Genomic DNA, 23,497 nt, shown 5'->3' on the forward strand with positions numbered 1-23,497 from the left:
TCGATGCATGATACAGGATGCTCAGGGCTGGTGCACTGGGATGACCCAGAGGGATGGTATGGGGAGGGAGGTGGGAGGAGGGTTCAGGATTGGGAACACGTGTACACCCGTGGCAGATTCATGTCAATGTATAGCAAAACCAATACAATATTTAAAGTAATTAGCCTCAAATTAAAATAAATTATATTAAAAAATGCTAATAAAATAATCTTATTTTTTAAACTAATTCATTTCAATCTTAATACTGCTTCTTGCAATATTTCCTAAAGAAAATATGATTAAGAAAAAGCATGTATGTCTAAATGATGAAATGTTATGTCATAACTGAATTTTGCTTTTTTTCAAGTTTTATGTAATAAAATAGGGGGGAGGACTAAAAGAGGTGAAAATAATACTGGGATGAGAAAATTTCTACCAAAAGGACAGCCGCACCCTATAACAGGCTGAGGAAGCAGCCCATCAAAAGGGAAGCAGATGATGGGGGTAAGGATGCTAACGTGTCTGACTGTGTTCAGAGGTGATTTTTCAGATGGGGTGGGGGTACAGAACATGTTGTTGAGTTAGTGATAAGAGCACAGAAAACCAGAATGAAGAAGCTTGCTCACCCAGAGGAATGGAAAAGTGATTATAATATGGTAAGAAGCTCAATCGTAAAAAGAATTTACCTAGTCACAGTAAACATAAATACTAAATTTCAATAAAACTCTGAGGGATTTCTGAGAGAACATGAAAAATGAATGTAAAAAGATACATGCACCCCCATGCTCACTGCAGCACTATCTACAACCACCAAGGCATGGAAACAGCCTAAGTGCCCACTGATGGATGAACGGATAAAGACGATGAGATACATATATACACCACAGCCATAAAAAAGACTGTGATCTTTCCATTTGTGACAAAATGGATGGACCTTAAAGGTATTATGCCAAGTGAAATAAGTCAGAGAAAGACAAATACTGTATGTTATCACTTACATGGAGAATCTATAAACAAACAACCCAAGTTCATAGATACAAAACAGATTGGTGGTTACCAGAGGCAGGGAGTTCAAGGGTGGAGAAAATGGGTGAAAAGAGTAAATAAGTCCTGGGGATGTAAGGTACAGCATGGTGACTCTAGTGAACAATACTGTATTTTTGAAGCTGTTGAGAGAATAGATCTTAAAAGTTCTCATTTGTATTAACTGTATGTGGTGATGGATGCTAACTGGACTTATTGTGGTGGTCATTTCACAATAAGTAAGAATTTTGAATCACTGCATTGTACAACTGAAACTAGTAAACTGTCAATTATACCTCAACTTTTAAAAATAACTGTGAGGGTGGAGGGGAGGGATAAATTAGGAGTTTGGGATTAGCAGATACACCCTACTACAGATAAAGCAGATAAATATAAATGCCAAGGACCTGCTGTATTGCATAGGGAGCTTTATTCAATATCTTATAGTAAACTGTAGGGCTGCCCAGGTGGCACTAGTGGTAAAGAACCTGCATGCCAGTGCAGGAGATGCCAGCAATGTGGGTTCAATCGCTGGGTTGGGAAGATGCCCTGGAGAAGGAAATGGCAACCCATTCCAGTATTCTTGCTTGGAGAATCGCATGGACAGAGGAACCTGGAAGGCAATGGTCCATAGGGTCGCAAAGAGTCAGACACGACTGAAGTGGCTTAGCACTAGCACAATAAACTATAATGGAAAAAAATAGGAAAATACACACGTATAACAGAGTCACTTTGCTGTACACGGCTCAGATGGTAAAGAATCCACCTGCAATGCAGGAGACCTGGGTTCAGTTCCTGGGTTGGGAAGATCCCCAGGAGAAGGGCATGGCAACCCACTCCAATACTCTTGCCTGGAGAATCCCCATGGACAGAGGAGCTGGAGGGCTACAGTTCATGGAGTCGTGAAGGGTCAGACATGACTGAGTGACTAAGCACAGAAACTAACACAACATTTTAAGTCAGTTGTACTCCAGTACAAACACATTTTAAAGAAGTGAACTTAGAGGTGAGGTTTGGGGTGCAAGGAGAAAGCAGGGGTGTTACAAAGCTGAGGTACCATCAACTCTAATGGGGAGCTCATAGATCTGGCCTGAATTGAACGATCAAGGAGCAGGAATGGAAACATAATTATAGGAATAAGATTTTTTTTAATTTTAATAAGAGCTAAGAAAATAGTGTTTTGGGAAACACTATTTAACCCACACATGATATCATATTGGATTCGAGTGGAACCCAAATCCATTGAGACCTTGTATACAGAGACAAAAAAGGACACACACAGACTCAGGGAACAGACTAGCGAAGCCAGAGGCAGAGACGGTAGAGATGATGAGCAAACACCAGGAGCACCCGACGCTGCAAGAGGCCAGGCAGTTTCTCCCTAGAGCTTCGGGCGGGAGCTGTGGCCCCACCAACACCTCCAGAACTGGGAGAGAATGAATATCTGCTCCTCTAAGCTTCCTGGTCGCTTGTTACTATATCTACAGGAAATTGATATGCCATCACACACATTTTTCCTTCTTTTTATTATCAACCTATTTGCATCTGTATTTAAAGTTTTCTTATAAACAGCAAAAAAGTCAGTCTTTTTTTATCCTGAAATTCTTGCCTTTTCATTGGAAAGTTTAGGCTATTTACATTTAATTATAAAACGGCTTGGATTTAAGGCAGCCGTTTTGCTATTTGTTTTCCATTTGGTTCATCGTTTGTTTCCTCTTCTTTCTTTGAGCTTACTTGAAGTTTTGGGTTTTTGTTTTGTTTTGTTTTTGTTTTGCGATTTCAGCCTTATTTCCCTACTAGCTTTTTAGGTATCCCACTGTTTATTATTTTTCAGTGGTTTCTCTAGGGCTGCATTGTACAAAATGGTAGTCACTAGCCACCTGTGGCTATTAAATTTAAATTTTAAGCTAATTAGAATTAAGTGAGATTAAACCCAGTTCTTCAGAACAATATCCACATTCCAAGCATTCACTCCATGTTTCTGTCACTGAAGAAGATGCTGTTGGTGACCTATCACATGTATATGCATCACGACTACACTGCTTTATACACTGGAACTCTGGAGGGTGGTTCCTTCACCCAACCCTATCCTTTTCAACAGCTTCACATATTTCATCTGCATATACTATAAACTCACAATACACTGCAAGGAGATCAAATACGTCAATCCTAAAGGAAATCAACCCTGAATATTCATTGGAAGGATTGATGCTCAGGCTCCAATACTTTGGCCACCTGATGCAAAGAGCAGACTCATTGGAAAAGACCTCAATACTGGGAAAAATTGAGGGCAGGAGGAGAAGGGGGCAGCAGAGGATGAGATGGTTAGACAGCATCACCAACTCAATGGATGTGAATTTGAGCAAACTTTGGAAGACAGTGAAAGACAGAGGAGCCTGACATGCTGCAGTCCACGGGATCACAGAGTCAAACACAATGTGACTTTTCAAGATATCAAATTATAAATTGGTGATTTTTTTCTGTATTCCAGCACTTCCACTGTGCTGTGTTGCTGCCTTTTAACCTCCATTATCTCTGATGAAAAGCCAATATTTTCTATACATGTGTTTCCATGTGTTATTTTCTATACATAAGGTCTCTTTTCTTTGGCTACTTTTATGATTCTCTCTTTATTTTGAGACTTCAGCAGTTTGATCGTATGTGCCTGTGTGCATTTTTCTGTGTCATCCTGCATGTCATTGGAGAAGGAAATGGCAACCCACTCCAATGCTCTTGCCTGGAGAATCCCAGGGATGGGGGAGCCTGGTGGGCTGCGGTCTCTGGGGTCGCACAGAGTCAGACACGACCGAAGTGACTTAGCAGCAGCAGTAGCAGCATCCTGCATGTGACTCACGGGGTTCCTTGGATTTATTAGTGAATATCTTTGATCAAATTTCAGAAATTTGAGGCCACTATTTCTTCAAATATTGTTTCTGCCTTGTTTTTTTCCATTTTTTTCTAGGACTCTAATTACAATTATTTTAGATGAGATAATATTCATCAACAGGCCTCTGGGAATCTGCTCATTTCACCTCAATTGCTTCCTCCCACCCCACCTTGCAGATGAAATCATTTCTATACATCTACTTTCTAAGTCTTCAAATTGTTCTTTCATGTTCAACATGCTGTTAAGTACATCCAATGAATTTTTTATGTTATTGCACTTTTCTGTTTTAGTATTTCCATTTGCTCCCCTTCAACAGTTTCAATTTCTCTGCTGAGATTCTTCATCAGTTCATTTACCATGCCTACATCTTATTTGAAATCTTTGAGCATATTTGTAACATTACACAGATGCACAGGACACGCCCGAAGACAACAAATTATCCAGCCTCGAAGGTCAATAGTGCAGAGGCTGGCAAATCCTGCATCATAGGAAGTTAGGGCTCCACTTCCGCTTTGAATGGCTATATTTTTATAAAATTTATCATTGCATTATTTAATGAATCCTCTCAGACTATATATCAGACTAATCAAACAGAGCCCCAACCTGGGGGAGAGGAAGCCAAATTGGTCCTACCTCTTCTCTACAATTTTACTAAAGTTTCCAATGGAATGGTGTTAAAATGTTTATTAAAATGTTTAATGTTTATTAAAACATTAATAAAGTGCCACATTCATCAATTAAACATATATCCATACAAAGACATTAGACACACCCTTTCACTACATCCTAACCATTTGTTCTTAGGAAGTTCACAGGAAGACAAATTAAGAATGGAAAAATCCTGTCTGCAGCAGTGAAGATTACACAAGATTACATATTGTATCAACCTGCTGTGATGTTACATTTACTTGGACTCCCCTCATGGTTTCTATTTTCAGATTCATAATCAATCTTTGACATTAGAAATTGTTCATATATATAACCCAATGATTTTAAGTCACTTTAAAAACCTTAAACTTTACTAGCAGTTATATATAAATATTAAACATTTTATTCTAATTTATTCTATGCATAGATCACATAATCAAATTTTTCTAATTGCTGTTGAAGTGTGGGTAAGAAGTCGTTGTGACTTATGCATCATTTAACATGAACTTTATACTCACTAGAACAGCCTGTCTTATGACCTGTCAAACATGCATTGTCATCTGCTTGAACCACTGAAGACAAGAAGGTATTTAAAATCAAAATGGAGTAGCTCTGGTTCAGGAAAATGGAGCTGGGTGGCCACTGTGGATGTGGTTCCAGACACGTTTTTGGATCATTGAGAAACCTGAATTTTCTGAATTGTGTCAGACTCAAGGACACCACCAGCCTTTCTCAAAACAGTAGCTGCCGGTCACTGCCAGTTTCAACCTTCTGGTCTAAAGGTCTCCCCTTATAACTACGCAACCATTTCAGACCCTGACCAATCTGGTTGAGCAAACACCTTACTTCTTACCTTGTGCCTCAGCTGGTAAAGAATCTGCCTGCAATGCGGGAGACTTGGGTTCAATCCCTGGGTTGGGAAGATCCCCTGGAGAAGGGAAAGGTTACCCACTCCAGTATTCTGGCCTGGAGAATTCCATGGACTGTATAGTCTATGGGGTAGCAAAGAGTCAGACATGACTGAGCAACTTTCACTTTGACTTTTCACTTTCACTTACTTCTTACCAAATCCAGTTATCATTCTTGACACACAACCTATGTAATTGTGCGGGTTTTGTGTATGGATGTGAGAGTTGGACTATAAAGAAAGTTGAGCACCGAAGAATTGATGCTTTTGAACTATGGTGTTGGAGAAGACTCTTGAGAGTCCCTTGGACTTCAAGGAGATCCAACCAGTCCATCCTAAAGGAGATCAGTCCTGGGTGTTCATTGGTAGGACTGATGTTGAAGCTGAAACTCCAATGCTTTGGCTACCTGATGAGAAGAGCTGACTCATTTGAAAATACCCTGATGCTAGGAAAGATTGAGGGCAGGAGGAGAAGGGGACGACAGAGGATGAGATGGTTGGATGGCATCACCAACTCGATGGACATGGGTTTGGGTGAACTTCGGGAGTTGGTGATGGACAGGGAGGCCTGGCGTGCTGCGGTTCATGGGGTCACAGAGAGTCGGACACGACTGAGCGCCTGAATTGAACTGAACTGTCATTATTAGCTGCCCTCAGTTTGCAGCCCAGAGGAATACAATTCAAGTGCCCAGGCCTGTGTGGCATTAAACAGCCCAATTTGCTCTGTTAACAGGGACTCCTATTAGATATATTTACCTATCAATTATAACATCCCATGCCACTTTGATAAAAATTAGACTGTGTGTTATAGCAGGGTTCTTAAAAGCTCTGTCAAAATTTTCACATGTTGCAGAAGTCCTATAAGATGATGGACGTTATGTGAGAAATTAGGAGAAAATGGGGATCTTTCATGGATCTGAGGCGTGGAGAGAAGGCACGGGGTCTGGAAGTGCCTGGCTCCTCTCTGCATTACTTTGCAGATTAAAAATCGGATGCAGTATGCAATTCTGTATTCTTTTAGCAAATATAAACAGTACATGACAATTGTTGTTGTTGACAATTAGGTACCTGCTTTCAGTTTTTTACTAAGTGTAGAACTTGTTGAAAATAATGTCGAGATGGAAGGTGTAATAGTTTGAAGTGGGGGTCGAGAGTGTGCGGAGGTGTGTACACTAGCGTGTATGAGCAGCAGGGAAGGTGAAGGAGTGCGCAGATGTTAACACCGAGGGGTGAAGGAAAGTTACAGGGCTCAAAATAGCCTAGAGTTAAAACTCCCCTCCAGGTCCTCCCCACCATTCTATGCAAAACAAAGAACTCTCTCACTCGATGGAAAAAAAAATGGACATTAAGGTTGACTGCCCAGCTCCCAGCCGGTCCCAGCCTCTGGCCGATCTCCAGAATTCCTTGCCCCAGCTGTTTAAGAGGTAACTATTCCGAACAACCTTGGAGAACAGGCCCCCTTAAGATAGTAGATTTCTACATATAAGCCTATATATACTTACTCTTTTCTTGGGTTAGTGCAGCAGCTCACTAATCTGACTGCTGCCCCTTCTCGCCTCGTTAAGGGTGATCTGTTCTTGTAAAGTGCCTGTCTCCTATTTCCGAACCTCTCTTTCTCTAACTCCCTTACCCTACACGGGGAACTCAAGCTCTCAACGCTGGCATCCCACCCCGTTAGCCGGCTTTGCGTTCCTACTGCCTACTGCCAGAGATGAAACCCACGGAGAAGTTCTAAGGAAGGCAATGGCAGCTCTGGCCGATGGCGTCACCACCACGGCCAGGGTGGCATTGTTTGTAGCTTCGCGCCGGGCTGGGGCAGCAGTATTTACGGTAAGGAGGCCTGGCTAGGAGGCAGTACTTACGATAACGGGCGTGGTGGGGTGGGGGACTCGCCGGCGGTGGTATTTACGTTAGGAGCGCCGGGCCGGAAGCAGTAAATACGGTAACGGGGTAAGGGTAGGTGGCGGTACTTACGGTAACCGGGGCCGGGCTCGCGGCAGCCGGTCAGGCCAGAGGTCCTCTTTGTCAGGTGATCTCTGGCCAAAGAGGTAGCCAGCCCCTGAACCAGCGGCAAAGGCGGAATGGCCCTGGGGGACGGTGAGGGGCCGGGGCCCCGGCTCACCTGTGCGCCCCAGCCTGCCGGCCGCAGCGCCACGCCGGGTCCGCGCGCAGTCCCCTCCCGCCCCTCGGCGGGGGCTAGGGCGTGAGCCCCGAGGCCCGCGCCCCGCGCCCAGATGGGGCTATGCCACAGCCTCCGGCCGCTGCTCTTCGGGGACCCGGAGCCGCCCGTGGAGGGCGCGCGGTCCGACCTGAACCCGATGCCGGACTTGGACCTGGCCCCTGTCCGGACTCCGGCTCAAGAGAGGCGGCGGCGCACGGACCGGCAGCGCGCGGAGGAGCGCGAGGCCAGGCGGGTCAGCAAGAGCATCGACCGCCGACTCCGCGAGCAGAGGCGCGACCTGCGGCGGACGCACCGGCTGCTGCTGCTCGGTGGGTGCGGGGCGCTGAGCTGGGGGCGCACGGGGGGCGCGGAGAACTGGGCGCGGAGAGCAGGGCGCAAGGGGCGCACGGGAGGCGCGGGAAACCGGGCGCTGGGCGGCGCACACGCGGCGAGGGGCGCGCGCAGACCTGGTGGATTCGGTCTCGGGTCCTGAGCAGCTCTGACCGGCTAGCGTCCACCTGAGTGGGCCGCGAACGAGCTGCCGGGTGACTCTGCTCTTTTCCACACCTCGTCCTCCGGCCCGTGGCTCACGTGTTACGGACTGAGGGGCCGGCCCGGGGATCTCGCGCCCACTCGTTTCATCCCCACTGCGTTCCCCCGTGCGGGGCCTGGAGCATCTCACCTCCTCTGCTGCGGCAGCTGTTCGAAGCGCGCCTAGGAAAGCAGGTGCCGGAGGCCTCTACCGCGGGGTCGTCTTAGGGGGGCGGCGGGGGCGGGGGGCGGTGTGGCTTGTCAGCTTCTGAGAAATAATTTTACAGCCCGGAATACGGCCCTTCTGCCTCACTGAGTTGGCTTCAACCCTGGTGTCCTCAGAATCCCGCTCCTCCTTCAGATTCGTCCGCTGTGGCCCCTGCGCACAGGGAAGAGAACGCGACGCCGCCGGCGCAAAGGTGCAGAGCGCAGGGCCTGCGGGCGCTTGCAGCCGAAGCTGTAGCGAGCGGAACAGCCTTTACGGCGAACAACCCGGGGACGTGCGCTGTGACTCAAAGCCTGGGTCCCTGATGCTATTAATACTTGTGCCTTTTAAAGTTTAGGGAGAAAAAAAGTAAGACGTGGGCTTCTGACCCCCATTTTGTGAGCTCTAAAGAAGAATAATTGTTCTCTGCCCAGCGGCGCACAAAGAACCCAGCCTACGATGGAGGTAGATCCTGCTTACAAATGAAAGACTTTTCTTTAAGGACATCTAAATCTTCGGTTTGGAACGGCTCACCATTGCAATAATGAACAAGTAAAATGGCACAAACCTAGCTACTGTCTCCAGTGAAATATCTGAATTCGAATATAAAGGGAAACGTTTTTGGAGAATCAAAGAGCAAAAAATACAGAAGGGATCAGGTTACCTGAAAAGGGAAGAGGAGGCATCAGAAGCCGAGTTCTCATGTACACTGCTGACTTCCCCACAGGACACAGCAATGTTGCCAGAGGTCTGAAAATACTGAACGGTGATCCTAGACGCTCGCACCTCATTAAACCACTGTGGGCATATGCATATGTCTGTGTGTGTGTGTACCTGTGTCTATGTGAGGGGAAAATAGATTTTCAGATACATAATTGCTCAAAGGATATCCCCACCCACATATTTTTCCGGAAAGAAATCACTTAGAAATTACTCCAGCTAAATTTCTTTTCATGCACCAAATTAACTCAAAAAGGAGAGAATTGTGGTCTCAAGAAATAAGAGAAAACCAAATAAGGTCCAGAGTTCTGGCATCTTAATGTTTTAATGTGATTGTGCAGCCAAACAGAAACATTTAAAAGGATATGTGAAGCAAAAGATGCTCCATATAGAGAAAAAATTTAAATGCAGGTCCAGCGTTGCCCATCTTGAATTTTCAGAATAAGAGGGAAAATGTTTGATTTTCACCTGAAACCTCCTTATTGTTAACCATTGGCTCATATCTATAAAGGGCTTCCCAGGTGGCGCTAGTAGTAAAGAACCTGCCTGCCAATGCAGAAGTCAGAAGGGATGCAGGTTCAATCCCTGGGTCAGGAAGATCCCCTGGGGGAAGGGTATGGCAACTCACTCCAGTGTTCTAGCCTGGAGAATCCTGTGGACAGAGGAGCCTGAGAGGCTACAGTCCGTGGGGTCTCAAAAAGTCAGACATGACTGAGCAACTGAGCACACACACATTAATAAAGCACAATCTCCATGCCTGATTCGGCCCATGAGCCACTGCCAACAAAAACACAGATGACAAGACTGGGTGTGGGGTCAAAATACGTTGTCTGTCTGAACACCCAGCAATCAAAGCTGGATCCCCACCCTACAAGTGTACCTTTCAGCTGCTGAACTCATAGTCATGACATAGTTATTGTTGTTCGGTTGCTCAGTCGTGTCCAACTCTTTGCAACCACGTGGACTGTAGCACACCAGGTCTCCCTGCCTCTCACTATAATCGATGTCCCACACCATAGTAGGCGCCACTTTACATTCTGATTGGAAAAGTATTCATTTGATGTTATCCATTTTCCAGATACCATTCAAATTAAAAATGGACAACTATGAGTAGGATTCGTGTTTTCTGCCTCCTTCAATTATCTCCTGCTATTTTCCTGTGTGTATGGTCTTTCTCCACCAGCAATACATCTTTCTAGAAGGAGGCCATCTCTGTGGGACGTTTACTGTCATCGCCTTGTACTTGGCTGTTGGGATAAACCAGAACTCTGGCTTGACCCCCATCCATGTCTAGTTCCTCTAAAAGGGAGTACTTGGTGAAATCACAGAAAAACAATGTTCTCCAGTGGGGGTGGTGGGTGGGGGTGGATCACTTTTTTTTTTTATAAATACCTTAATTGTAACGATACAGTGACCCTGCTTCCCAGGTGGCATTAGTGGTAAAGAACCCACCTGCCAGTGCAGGAGACATAAGAGCACAGGTTCCATCCCTGGGTCAGGAAGATCCCCTGGAGGAGGGCATGGCAACCCACTCCAGTATTCTTGCCTGAAGAATCCCATGGACAGAGGAGTCTGGTGGGCTACAGTCCATGGGGTCACAAAGAGTCAGACAGGACTGAAGCGGCTTAGCACACACACACACACACACAGTGACCAAGATGGCGATTGGTTCTTGAGTCGTGCAGTGGACATGAGCTGGGTGGATGCTCAGGACACCTCCTTTTCAGTGTGCTGCCTTGTCCCGCCCCGGCCCACTGGAGCCCCGTGGGCTTTGACATCAGGAGAAATTCCAGATGCTCTGGCTGTGCCTCGCTTTTCCAGACCCACACGCTCACAGCATGTCCTTACAGCCTGGAGGGGCTGCACTCACAGCCCTGTCTCAGTCTCTTGTATAAACCATCACCCATAACCTCAGACACAGAGCTCCACATTTCCATAGGTGAAGCAAGACTCAGGCAGCAGGTGTGGCTGAGGGACGGCGCAGAAAGAACAAGCAGGGGGACTGTGGGCCTCCGGGGCAAGGGTGGATGGACCCTGAACCCACACCCGCAGCCAGAATGAAGCACAGCCCTGGAGGGCATGAGTTGGAATTAATCCACCATTTGATGTGGGGTCGCCTGTGTTCAGAAGGATGTTGGGCTGTGTTTTGGGACACTCACCTGCCCAGAGGTCAGCAGAGAGGTGTCCCCATGGTGTTGTGCGGAGACAAGAACACCAGCACCATCACCCCAGTCCATGGGCACTGCATGTGCAGGACGGAGTGGGGCCTGGGAGAGGGAGACGGTGTGGAGGTCACCGAAACATCAAAGTACACTCGTTGAATAGATTTATTTTAAAAGTGGATCAGGGGTTCTGGGTTTTTTTCCATTTTGAGGGGCTTGTCAGAGAATGGTGTATTAACGTTGCACTTGGGGCAGATGCAGAGCAAAATGCCAGCACGTTTTCCACCATCAGAACTCACCTCTGCCCCCATGGTCCAGTCCCAAAGCCCCAGCAACCTCTGTGGTGTCCCCCCAGGGGATGAGAGCAGTCTCTCTCATTTGGTTGTTAGAGATTTTCACATACGAGAAAATTCTGTGTGCTGGGAAAAATCAGCAAAGCCCCGAGGCGGGGAGGTGGCTATTTTCTGTCTGTCCTTCCCTCCCAGGCCAGGAAGGATGGTGATGTAATCCGCTGTCTCGGAAGCTCTGAAGTAACTGGTACTTTAGAGTCATTTCTTAATGTAAGCGCATCCTGCACTCCAGCCAGCCATTGATTGGTGCCACCTGGCCTGAGAGGCAACGGAGACGCAGCTGTTCTGATGCACTAATGGAGGATGTGTGTTCAATACTCAGACCCACTTCCCCTCTGGCAAGTGGTGTTTTCTCAGAAGAAACAGCTCCCCTTTGGGCTTAGGCACAATAATGAGCTTGGACGGGCTCATTATTGAAGGCCAGGGTCACTGGTCCCACTCAGCCGTGGCCTCAGTGTAGCATGATCTGGTAAGTGTGGAGCTGAAAGCATCCAGGGAGGCGGGCTTCAGCGATGCCACTGCGCCCCAGGGCGGGCCCCCTGCCCATTTATCTGTGACCTGAATTTCTGTGTGTCAGCCTGGGAGCAAACAGTACCCAATTCCATCAAGTGCAGCTGAGTGTTCACTTAGGAAAACAGAGGACAGGTTTCTATGGTGACCTCCATATCCTGCAAGTCAACCCACCACCCAAAGACTGTGGTCACAGCCTGAGTCACACCATGGTCACTGCCATCAGGAATCCACAGGGAACTGGTTCCAGGGCCCTTCCAGACACCAAAACCTGAGGATGCCCAAGTCCCTTGTATAAAATGGCCTTTCAGTCTGCCCCCAACATCTGTACTCAAAGACAGAGCCTTGAAAAGGCTAATTAAAATAAGGTCTTCCCTGGTGGTGCAGTTGATGAGAATCCACCTGCCAGTGCAGGGGACATGGGTTCCATCCCTGGTCTGGGAAGATTCCCCAAGCCTTGGGGCCACTAGGCCCATGTGCCACAACAACTGAGCCCAAGGGATGCAGCTACGAAGCCGATGCAGCTAGAGCCTGCTCTCCGCTACAAAAGAAGCCACCACAATGCAAAGCCCACGCACCACAACAAAAAGCAGCCCCTGCTACTCTAGTAGCAACTAGAGAAAACCCCCATAAATCAAAGAAGACCCAGCACAGCCAAAAATAATAAGTAAAATGAGGTCGTTAGGGTGGACTCTGATCCAGCCTGATGGGTATCCTTATATATCCTACTATAAAGAAGAAATTTGGACACAGACATGACACAGGGATGACCATGTGAAGACACAGGGAGAAGCCGGTGGGTGTCTGCAAGCCAAGGAGAGAGGCCTCTAGAGGAACCAGCCCTGCCAGCACCTCCCTCTTGGACCTTCCAGCCTCTCGAACTTTGAGAAAATTCATTCCTGTTGTCTTTGATAAAAGACACTGACTTCCTTGTATTTCCTTCTGTTTCTGCTGTGAGGCAAAAGAGGACAGGGTCAAGTAGCAAACTTTTCTTTTTTCTTAGGAGGTTACTTTGTTTTAGTATTTTTTTTTAATTGAGATACAGTTGACAGAAAACTTAGTTGTAGGTGTACAACAAAATGATTTGATATTTGTCTATATTGTGAAGTAATCACAATAAGTCTAGTTAACACCCATCACCACACATAGCTACCTAAAAAGTTGTGTGCAAAGAGGACTTTTAAGATCTTTCTTAGCAGCTTTCAAGTACACAGCACAGTGTTACTAACTGTAGTCACGTGCTGTGCACTGCATCCTGGGACTTTGTTTCATAACTCAGGGTTTATACCCTTCATCTCCCCCCGATTTCTCAAGGCCCACTCCCCCCTGCCTGTGGGTAGACCTGCCACACCACACAGTCTGTGCCACCTGCTCGCAGGCCCCTTGGCTTCCCCTGCCCTCTACCCTGGAATCCTCTCCCCGACACCACTGAGTGTCCTGTTCACCCTCAGTTTCAAAGGTCGTCTCCAGTGTCACCTCTTCCAAGACTTTCCTGATCCCCTCTATCAGCAGAGTCCCCTCATTTTATATGTAATTCCCTTAGAATACTTTTTTACCTTCTATTTAGACATAAGTTTAGCTGAAATCCACCATCAGATTACATCCTACGAGAGTCACCAACGTTGCACATCTTTTCACCTGTGGAACTGGCCATTTATAAGTCTTCCTTAGAGATATGTCTGTTCAAATACTTTGTTCCTTTTTTAACTGGGTTGTCTTTTGTTGTGTTGTAGTAGTAGCAACACAACAATTTAAGTAATAGCCTCTTCAATATTCCAGCTTCTGGAGCCTATTGTTCTTAACCGCAGATAACTGCGCCTGCGGTCCTAACCTGCGGGGCTCTCTGTTCAATAGAGAATGCCACGTTTTGCCTCAGGTCGTTCCTGAGGCGGCCGCCAGGTGGCGCGGCGGCGCGGGAAACCTGATGAATGCGGGGCGGCCGCTCCCAAACCATGGTCCTCACTGCCTGCCCTCCAGTAACAGGGAAACCGGCTGGATCTGAGCTCCCAGGTGTGAACGGTGATGCTGGGAGAGAGATGAAGGCGATGGATGGCCGACCAGTGGCAGAGCTGGGCCCGGAGGCGGGAAACCCATTGACCGGGCTCTTACCTGCACACACCCGCGCACACCTCCACACAGCAGCATCCATCCTCCAGTGTTGGTGGATCCTCCAGCAGCCCCTCCTTGGTGCGGTCCCTTGTCTCTCTAATGGGAATAACTGCTCTGTGTGCCCATGCGAGACTGTACATCCCCAGACAGGTCATGCCCCTGTCCTTTCTGCACGACTGCTCCTGTCCTCTCTGTCCCAGGCAGGGCATCTCACCTCCAGGTTGGTCTGTCATCAGTTCTCCACGTAAAACTGGCCTGGTCTCTGCCATGCTTCTAACAAGTATGACCTCTGGCTGGCCTGTGGATAAATAATCACCCCTAAGGGTAAAGAGTTGGACACGACTGAGCAACTGAACTGAACTGAAGAGAACCCACAACCCAACAGTGTGAGTCCTGTCTCCTTAGGCAGCACCCAGCATGGGGTCAGCACTGCATAAGCACCTGGGGAGACAGATGATAAATTGCACGCAAATGAAACCCAACAGGGAGGAAGAAAAGGAACCAAGAACTGAGAGGGTTCTCACTTCTCAATGACTGATAATGTTTCCCTTCTCCCCGCTTTATCTCTTTCTTATTGGCATCAGTTCAGTTCAGTCACTCAGTCAGGTCCGACTCTTTGCAACCCCATGGACTGCAGCATGCCAGTCTTCCCTGTCCATCACCATCTCCTGGAGTTTACTAAAACTCATGTCCATCAAGTTGGTGATGCCATCCATCTTATCCTCTGTGGTCCCCTTCTCCTCCTGCCTTCAATCTTTCCCAGCATCAGGGCCTTTTCAAATGAGTCAGTTCTTCACATCAGGTGGACAAAATATGGGAGTTTCAGCTTCAACATCAGTCCTTCCAATGAATATTCAGGACTGATTTCCTTTAGGATGGAATGGTTGGATCTCCTTGCACTCTAAGGGGCTCTCAAAAGTCTTCTCCAACACCACAGTTCAAAAGCATCAGTTCTTCGGCACTCAGCTTTCTTTATAGTCCAACTCTCACATCCATACATGACTACTGGAAAAACCATAGCCTTGGCTAGACGGATCTTTGTTGGCAAAGTAATGTCTCTGCTTTTTAATATGCTGCCTAGGTTTGTCATAACTTTCCTTCCAAGGAGTATGCGTCTTTTAATTTCATGGCTCCGGTCACCATCTGCAGTGATTTTGGATCCCCAAAAAAGAAAGTCTGTCACTGTTTCCACTGTTTCCCCATCTATTAGCCATGAAGTGATGGAACCAGATGCCATGATCTTAGTTTTCTGAATGTTGAGCTTTAAGCCAACTTTTTCACTCTCCTCTTTCACTTTCATCAAGAGGCTCTTTAGTTCTTCATTGCTTTCTGCTGTGAGGGTGGTGTCACCTGCATATCTGAGGTTACTGATATTTCTCCCAGCAATCTTGATTCCAGCTTGGGCTTCATCCAGTCCAGCATTTCTTATGATGTATTCTGCATATAAGTTAAATAAGCAGGGTAACAATATACAACCTTGACGTACTCCTTTCCCTATTTGGAACCAGCCTGTTTTTCCATGCCCAGTTCTAACTGTTGCTTCCTGACCTGCATACAGATTTCTCAAGGGGCAGGTCAGGTGGTCTGGTATTCCCAACTCTTGAAGAATTTTCCACAGTTTGTTGTGATCCACACAGTCAAAGGCTTTGACATAGTCAATAAAGCAGAAATAGATGTTTTTCTGAAACTCTCTTGCTTTTTCAATGATCCAACAGATGTTAACAATTTGATCTCTGCTTCCTCTGCCTTTTCTAAATCCAGCTTGAACATCAGGAAGTTCATGGTTCACGTACTGTTGAAGCCTGGCTTAGAGAATTTTGAGCATTACTTTGCTAGTGTGTGAGATGAGTGCAATTGTGCAGTAGTTTGAGCATTCTTTGGCATTGCCTTTCTTTAGGATTGGAATGAAAACTGACCTTTTCCAGTCCTGTGGCCAATGCTGAGTTTTCCAAATTTGCTGGCATATTGAGTGCAGTACTTTCACAGCATCATCTTTCAGGATTTGAAATAGCTCAACAGGAATTCCATCACCTCCACTAGCTTTGTTCATAGTGATGCTTCCCAAGGTCCAGTTGACTTCTCATTCCAGGATGTTTGGCTCCAGGTGCATGATCATATCATTGTGATTATCTGGGTCATGAAGATCTTTTTTGTATAGTTCTTCTATGTAGTCTTGCCACCTCTTCTTAATATCTTCTGCTTCTGTTAGGTCCCTTCCATTTCTGTCCCTCATTGTGCCCATCTTTGCATGAAATGTTCCCTTGGTATCTCTAATTTTCTTGAAGAGATCTCTAGTCTTTCCCATTCTGTTGTTTTCCTCTATTTCCTTGCACTGATCACTGAGGAAGGCGTTCTTCTCCCTCCTTGCTATTCTTTGGAACTCTGCATTCAAATGGGTGTATCTTTCCTTTTCTCCTTTGCCTTTCGCTTCTCTTCTTTTCACAGCTATTCTAAGGCCTCCTCAGACAACCATTTTGCATTTTTGCATTTCTTTTTCTTGGGAATCGTCTTGATCCCTGCCTCCTGTTCAGTTCAGTTCAGTTCAGTCGCTCAGTCGGGTCCGACTCTTTGTGACCCCATGAATTGCAGCACGCCAGGCCTCCCTGTCCATCACCAACTCCTGGAGTTCACTTAAACTCACATCCATCGAGTCGGTGATGCCATCCAGCCATCTCATCCTCTGTCGTTCCCTTCTCCTCCTGCCCCCAACCCCTCCCAACATCAGAGTCTTTTCCAATGAGTCAACTCTTCGCATGATGTGGCCAAAGTACTGGAGTTTCAGCTTTAGCATCATTCCTTCCAAAGAAATCCCAGGACTGATCTCCTTTAGAATGGACTCGTTGTATCTCCTTGCACTCCAAGGGACTCTCAGGAGTCTTCTCCAACACCACAGTTCAAAAGCATCAATTCTTCGGCACTCAGCTTTCTTCACAGTCCAACTCTCACATCCATACATGACCACTGGAAAAACCATAGCGTTGACTAGATGGACCTTTGTTGGCAAAGTAATGTCTCTGCTTTTCAATATGCTATCTAGGTTGGTCATAACTTTCCTTCCAAGGAGTAGGCGTCTTTTAATTTCATGGCTGCAGTCACCATCTGCAGTGATTTTGGAGCCCAACCTCTGTCCATAGTTCTTCAGGCACTCTTTCTATCAGATCTAATGCCTTGAATCTATTTCTCACCTCCACTGTATAATCATAAGGGATTTGATTTAGGTCATACCTGAATGGTCTAGTGGTTTTCCCTACTTTCTTCAACTTAAGTCTGAATTTGAAAATAAGGATTTCATGATCTGAGCCACAGCTCCTGGTCTTGTTTTTGCTGACTGTATAGAGTTTCTCCATCTTTGGCTACAAAGAATATAATCAATCTGATTTAAGTATCTGGTGATGTCCATGTGTACAGTCTTCTCTTGTGTTGTTGGAAGAGGGTGTTTGCTATGACCTGTGTGTTCCTTTGGCAAAACTCTATTAGCCTTTGTCCTGCTTCATTCTGTACTCCAATGCCAAATTTGCCTGTTACTCTGTGTGTTTCTTGACTTCCTACTTTTGCATTCCAGTCCCCTATAATGAAAAGGACATCTTTGGGGGGGATGTTAGTTCTAGAAGGTCTTGTAGGTCTTCACAGAACTGTTCAACTTCAGCTTCTTCAGCATTACTGGTCAGGGCATAGACTTAGATTACTGTGATATTGAATGGTTTGCCTTGGAAACGAAGAGAGACCATTTCATCATTTTTGAGATTGCATCCAAGTATGGCATTTCAGACTCTTTTGTTGACTATGATGGCTACTCCATTTCTTCTAAGGGATTCTTGCCCACAGCAGTAGATATGATGGTCATCTGAGTTAAATTAACCCATTCCAGTCCATTTTAGTTTGCTGATTCCTAAAATGTTGATGTTAACTGTTGCCATCTCCTGTTTGACCACTTCCAATTTGCCTTGATTCATGAACCTAACATTCCAGGTTCCTATGCAATATTGCTCTTTACAGCATTGGACTTTACTTCTATCACTAGTCACACCCACAACTGGGTGTTGTTTTTGCTTTGGCTCTGCCTCTTATTGGCATGGACATGTGGTATTCCTATATTTATCAATGGCTTAGAATTCATGACTGACCTTAACTCTTTTGGTGCTGAAATCATCCCAGATTTGGTCAAATGGGAGTGCCTTTGGTCTGGCTCTGTGTTCTCAGGGACCTTCCCCATCATTTGAAAGCATATTCCTATTTTCTGGGCTTCTCTAGTGGCTCAGTTGGTAAAGAATCCACCTGCAATGCCGGAGTTCTGGGTTCAGTCCCTGGATTGGGAAGATCCCCTGGGGAAGGGAAAAGCTACCCACTCCAGTATTCTGGACTGGAGAATTCCATAAGCTGTATAGTCCTTGGGGACCCAAAGAGTTGGACACAACTGAGGGACTTTCTTTTTTCATTTTCTGTGTAACCATATTCCAGGTTCATCTTGTGACTCCACTGCCGCCACCTCAGAATCTGCCATTTCTCTGAGGAGTTCTGGCTCCTCTGGGTGGTGGGTGATGCTGAAGGCCAAGACTGGGCACTAGGTACACTCACAGCTACTAGTGTGTCTAACACCTGGGTGTTTTCAGCAGACAGAACAAGAGAATAGATGCATGTGTGTGCTATACATGTACACAGTCATACAACAGACACACGTGTACATGCAGATAGTCACGGACAAACATATCTGACACTGTGAGCTCATTCCGATTGCTACAATTGCAGTCCATCCCACAGGTTTGCCTTGCCTTTCCCCACTCCATATTTGTGCTTTCTCTGTCTCTCTGAAAGTCCTGTTTCTCAGTAACCACCTCCACACATGCCTCTGTCCTGTCAATCACGTATCTATGGGCTTGGGATCTGTCCGCACTCAGAGTCTACCTCTTGAACATCGGTCTTGAATTGACCTGTTGTTTAAATTCATCAAACAGTTCCTACCTAATGAAAAAATAAATAACAAATGACAACTACACACACTAGGCTCTTTCTCCCTGGTTCACAGTCTGCAAGCTTCAGGAAGAGCCCATCCAACTTTCCTGGGAAAGGTCCATAGTTCCCACCTGTCACGGAGCAGGTTCAAGTTCTGTTGAACTTCATACACAAGTTGACATTCTATTACAAGAAAAACTGTTGCTTTAGACTCTGTAACTAAGCCAAATTCTAAAGGAAACCAGTTGCTAAGGCAACTGAGTGAAGAGTTAATGAATTCATCAGTCATTATATGCAGATTAACCTGCCCGCCTTCACAAGGAGATGGGCTTGTTTGATTTTTCCTTCCGGAAGAGAGAACGGTGCAGATTTTTTCCCCACTTGTCAGAGTTCCTTCTGAAAAGGGCTCAGGCTTTGGGATCAGAGAGGGCTCCACCCCGGTCAGGCCCCTTGGGACCTTCAGACCACAGCCTTCTCTGCAAAGTGTGGATAATCTCAAAGCTGTTGAGATGATCTTATCAGATGAGCTACTGGAAACAGAGCACCTTTCAGTGTCTTTTCTAAGAAAACGGAGGGTGACTTAGCACACATCCTCTAGGGGATCAAGTGACGTTTTCCTTCACATTCATAACTGACCACACACATCCCTCAGTATCCCACTGTGATCTCCACAGAACCCTGAGGACTTGAATGCAAGTCTGCTCCTCTCTACTGGCCCACTAAACTGCTTGAGATCAGCGACAAGGAATTCATCCTTGTAACCTCAAGGTCGCCTGAGTGTAGGGTTGGAAACCCGCTTTATGGTGAATGAGTGGTGTGCCTGGAGCCTCCTTCTGACCCTGGGCTCTGCGCCGCCACCTGCTGGTCAGAAACTATAACTGCAGGAGATGTTTGTAAACAAGAACTGGCCCCCGTGTTAATTACAACATTCAGTTCAGTTCAGTTCAGTCGCTCAGTGGTGTCTGACTCTTTGCAACCCTATGAATGGCAGCACGCCAGGCCTCCCTGTCCATCACCAACTCCTGGAGTCCACCCAAACCCATGTCCATTGAGTTGGTGATGCCATCCAACCATCTCATCCTCTGTCGTCCCCTTCTCCTCCTGCCCTCAATCTTTCCCAGCATCAGGGTCTTTTCAAATGAGTCAGCTCTTCGCATCAGGTGGCCAAATACTGGAGTTTCAACTTCAACATGAGTCCTTCCAATGAACACCCAGGACTGATCTCCTTTAGGATAGACTGGTTGGATCACCTTGCAGTCCAAGGGACTCTCAAGAGTCTTCTCTAACACCACAGTTCAAAAGCATCAGTTCTTCAATGCTCAGCTTTCTTTATAGTCCAACTCTCACATCCATACATGACTACTGGAAAAACCATAGCCTTGACTAGATGGACCTTTGTTGACAAAGTAATGTCTCTGCTTTTTAATATGCTATCTAGGTTGGTCATAACTATTACAACATTAACTGCCTCAAAACAAACAGTGGAAACCACTGTCATGATGAAGATCCTGAGTGTGAATTTTTTTTCTTGTTTTTGTAGTTAAACATATAATTTACCATCTTAACATTTTTCAGTATACAATTCAGTGGTCTTATGTACATTCATGGGATATCCCTGATGGCTCAGCAGTGTGCTTTGCTGTGGAAGAGAAATTATTTCCATAAATGCTACAATATTTGATTGCAGAGTGCTGTGTACAGAAAGGGAGAGGTGAAAATATTTCCCTACTTTTCTATTTAACAATGTTAAAAAAAAAAAAAGATGTTTAAAGTGTGTTGTGATTAGGTCATGGAGCAAGCTTTGCTGCTGAGAATGAAGATAATCCACACGGACCATTTCCACCGAGACCCTAAGAAAAGAAAGAGAGAAAACAGCTGCAAAGTGCTAAAAGGCACGAGGCAGCACAAGAGCCATGTCTGCCTCGGCCATTCAGCCGCCCTCACGCTGACCCCACTGAGTCTGTTTGCAAAACAGGCACAGCTTTTAGTTTCCTGGGTCCATATCACTGCATCGAGTCAGGACTGCTGGCCTTTCTCACTCTGCTTTGTTTCTCCTCTTTTAAATCTTTCAATATTCCTGCTCCTAATGTCTTAGAATGCAGTTTTAACCTTTAGTAACCTCTACAGTATAAAATGCTAGAAAGAAAGAAAGTGAAGTCACTCAGTTGTGTTTGACTCTTTGCAACCCCATGGACTGTAGCCCGCCAGGCTCCTCCATCCATGGGATTTTCCAGGCAAGAATACTGGAGTGAGTTGCCACTTCCTTCTCCAGGGGATCTTCCCAACCCAGGGATCGAACCCAGGTCTCCCACATTGCAGACAGACTGTCTACCATCTGAGCCACATCTGTAGTTAGTACATAAAAGAGGAGACTGCACCAGTTAACAGACATCACCATGTGTTTTCTCCAAAGATGGTAGTTCTAACATTTTATTCTGAGAAATCCTTTAAAACATCTGTATGGTACCACAGTCTTTCATCTACAGGGGTGTATGGTCAGGCCACTCAAGATAGATGTTCTCTTGCTCTCTGTACATCCCCTGCCCCACCAGGGTCTGCTTTTGCTGCTGCTTAGTCACTCCAGCCATGTCCAACTCTGTTCAACCCTAAGGACTGCAGCCTGCCAGGCTCCTCTGCCCATGGGATTCTCCAGGCAAGAATACTGGAGTGAGTCGCCACGACCTCCTCCAGGGGATCTTGCCAACCCAGGGATTGAACCCTGGTCTCCCACATTGCAGGCAGATTCTTTACCACTGAGTGAGCAGGGAAGTCCCATAAAATGCTAGACCAGTTATTAAAAAAAAACATTGATTTTTTAAATTTAATTCAATATATCCGCTATTTTGTGCTCCACAGCATTCTGGTCACTTTTCAAATGAGCTCAGCATCTCCTGAATCCAGGCCTGAGGTGATGTGAGACAGTTCCTTTGAATTTTTTTCATCTTGTTGTTAATTAAATTTCTGTGGAGGGCCTCCTTATATAACAGAAAACGAATTTTGTTCCCATTGCTATCAGAGATTTAGGTCCAGCTAACCGGAGAAGGCAATGGCACCCCACTCCAGTACTCTTGCCTGGAAAATCCCATGGACAGAGGAACCTGGAAGGCTGCAGTCCATGGGGTTGCTGAGGGTCGGACATGACTGAGCGACTTGCCTTTCACTTTTCACTTTCATGCACTGGAGAAGGAAATGGCAACCCACTCCAGTGTTCTTGCCTGGAGAATTCCAGGGACGGGGGAGCCTGGTGGGCTGCCGTCTATGGGGTCGCACAGAGTCGGACACGACTGAAGTGACTTAGCAGCAGCAGCAGCAACCAGAGAATAGTTGTCAACTTTTGGACATCTGCCAGCTTCAATGGCGGGGGGGAGGGGCTGAAACAAAAAACAAATTTCAAAATCGTTATTCAAAATTCACAAATTAAGTACAAAAGAAATTCAAATAATTCAACTTTCAAATGCACTCTCGGGGGCTTCTCTGGTAGCTCAGCTGGTAAAGAACCTTCCTGCAATGCAGGAGGCTTGGGTTTGATCCCTGGGTTGGGAAGATCCCCTGCAGAAGGGAACAGCTACCCACTCCAGTATTCTTGCCTGGGGAATTCCATGAACAGAGGAGCCTGGCAGGCTACAGTCCATGGGGTCACAAAGAGTCTGATATGACTGAGCCACTTTCACTTTCACAAGACTCCTTGTCTCTTCACATCAACAAGAGCAGGAAAAACCACTTTGTTTCACATTTGCCCTTTCACCCTAAACTCCATGTCTTCTCAACCCTCCTCCTTGCCTGGGGCCTCCCCTCACCCCAGCATCCCCCCACCTGGCTGCCCCCTCAGCAGCCCTTCACATCCGCAGGTGGGCGTGCGCTGCAAGGAGGAGGGTGGTGATGCTGCTGCGATGCCGTTGCTTGGCAACAGATGCCGGCATCACCCGCTCCCAGCTGCTCCCCAACAGCCGCTGCTGTGTTCCAGGTGAGCCAGCTGGGATCCGGATTCTGAGCCCAGGGTTCAAAGCTCAAAGGAGGACTGGTCGCCTAGACCAGACTAGGAAAAGGCCACATGACTGGTTTTTAAGTGTCTTCACCTCCTACCTGATAATTGACTATGCAAAGATCACCTTGGTATTTCTCATCAGAAATGTTGCATTGCCGTGTAAACAAGTTGCTTTTATGTTTTGGACTGGTTCCCAGGTGGCTAGGTGGTAAAGAACATGCCTGCCAATGCAGGAGGTTCGGGTTCCATCCCTGGGTTGGGAAGATGCCCTGGAGAAGGAAATGGCAACCCACTCCATTGTCCTTGCCTGGAGAATTCCATGGACAGAGGAGGCTGGCGAGCTACAATCCATGGGATAGCAAAAGAGTCG

At 46.4% G+C, this 23,497-nt stretch overlaps 1 protein-coding gene and 1 long non-coding RNA gene across 3 annotated transcripts in view; both read left to right on the plus strand.

Moving 5' to 3' along the window:
• Window positions 1-223: 223 nt before the first annotated feature.
• Window positions 224-23,497, plus strand: part of GNAL (G protein subunit alpha L) — a 79,745-nt gene continuing 56,471 nt past the window's right edge. The window contains exon 1 of one of the 2 annotated variants that reach the window (XM_019986668.2): window positions 224-7,934. In XM_019986668.2, the coding sequence (XP_019842227.2) occupies window positions 7,679-7,934 (256 nt within the window). In that variant the 5' untranslated portion in view covers window positions 224-7,678. The remainder of the gene's footprint in view (window positions 7,935-23,497) is intronic. The other variant, XM_070778960.1, reaches the window with a different exon arrangement.
• On the plus strand, window positions 7,980-10,177 carry LOC109577816 (uncharacterized). The gene is made up of 2 exons (XR_002183596.2): window positions 7,980-8,331; window positions 8,424-10,177. It is a non-coding gene; the product is annotated as an uncharacterized lncRNA (long non-coding RNA).

This window comes from Bos indicus, chromosome 24, assembly GCF_029378745.1.
Source record: "Bos indicus isolate NIAB-ARS_2022 breed Sahiwal x Tharparkar chromosome 24, NIAB-ARS_B.indTharparkar_mat_pri_1.0, whole genome shotgun sequence".
Classification (NCBI taxonomy): Eukaryota; Metazoa; Chordata; class Mammalia; order Artiodactyla; family Bovidae; genus Bos; species Bos indicus.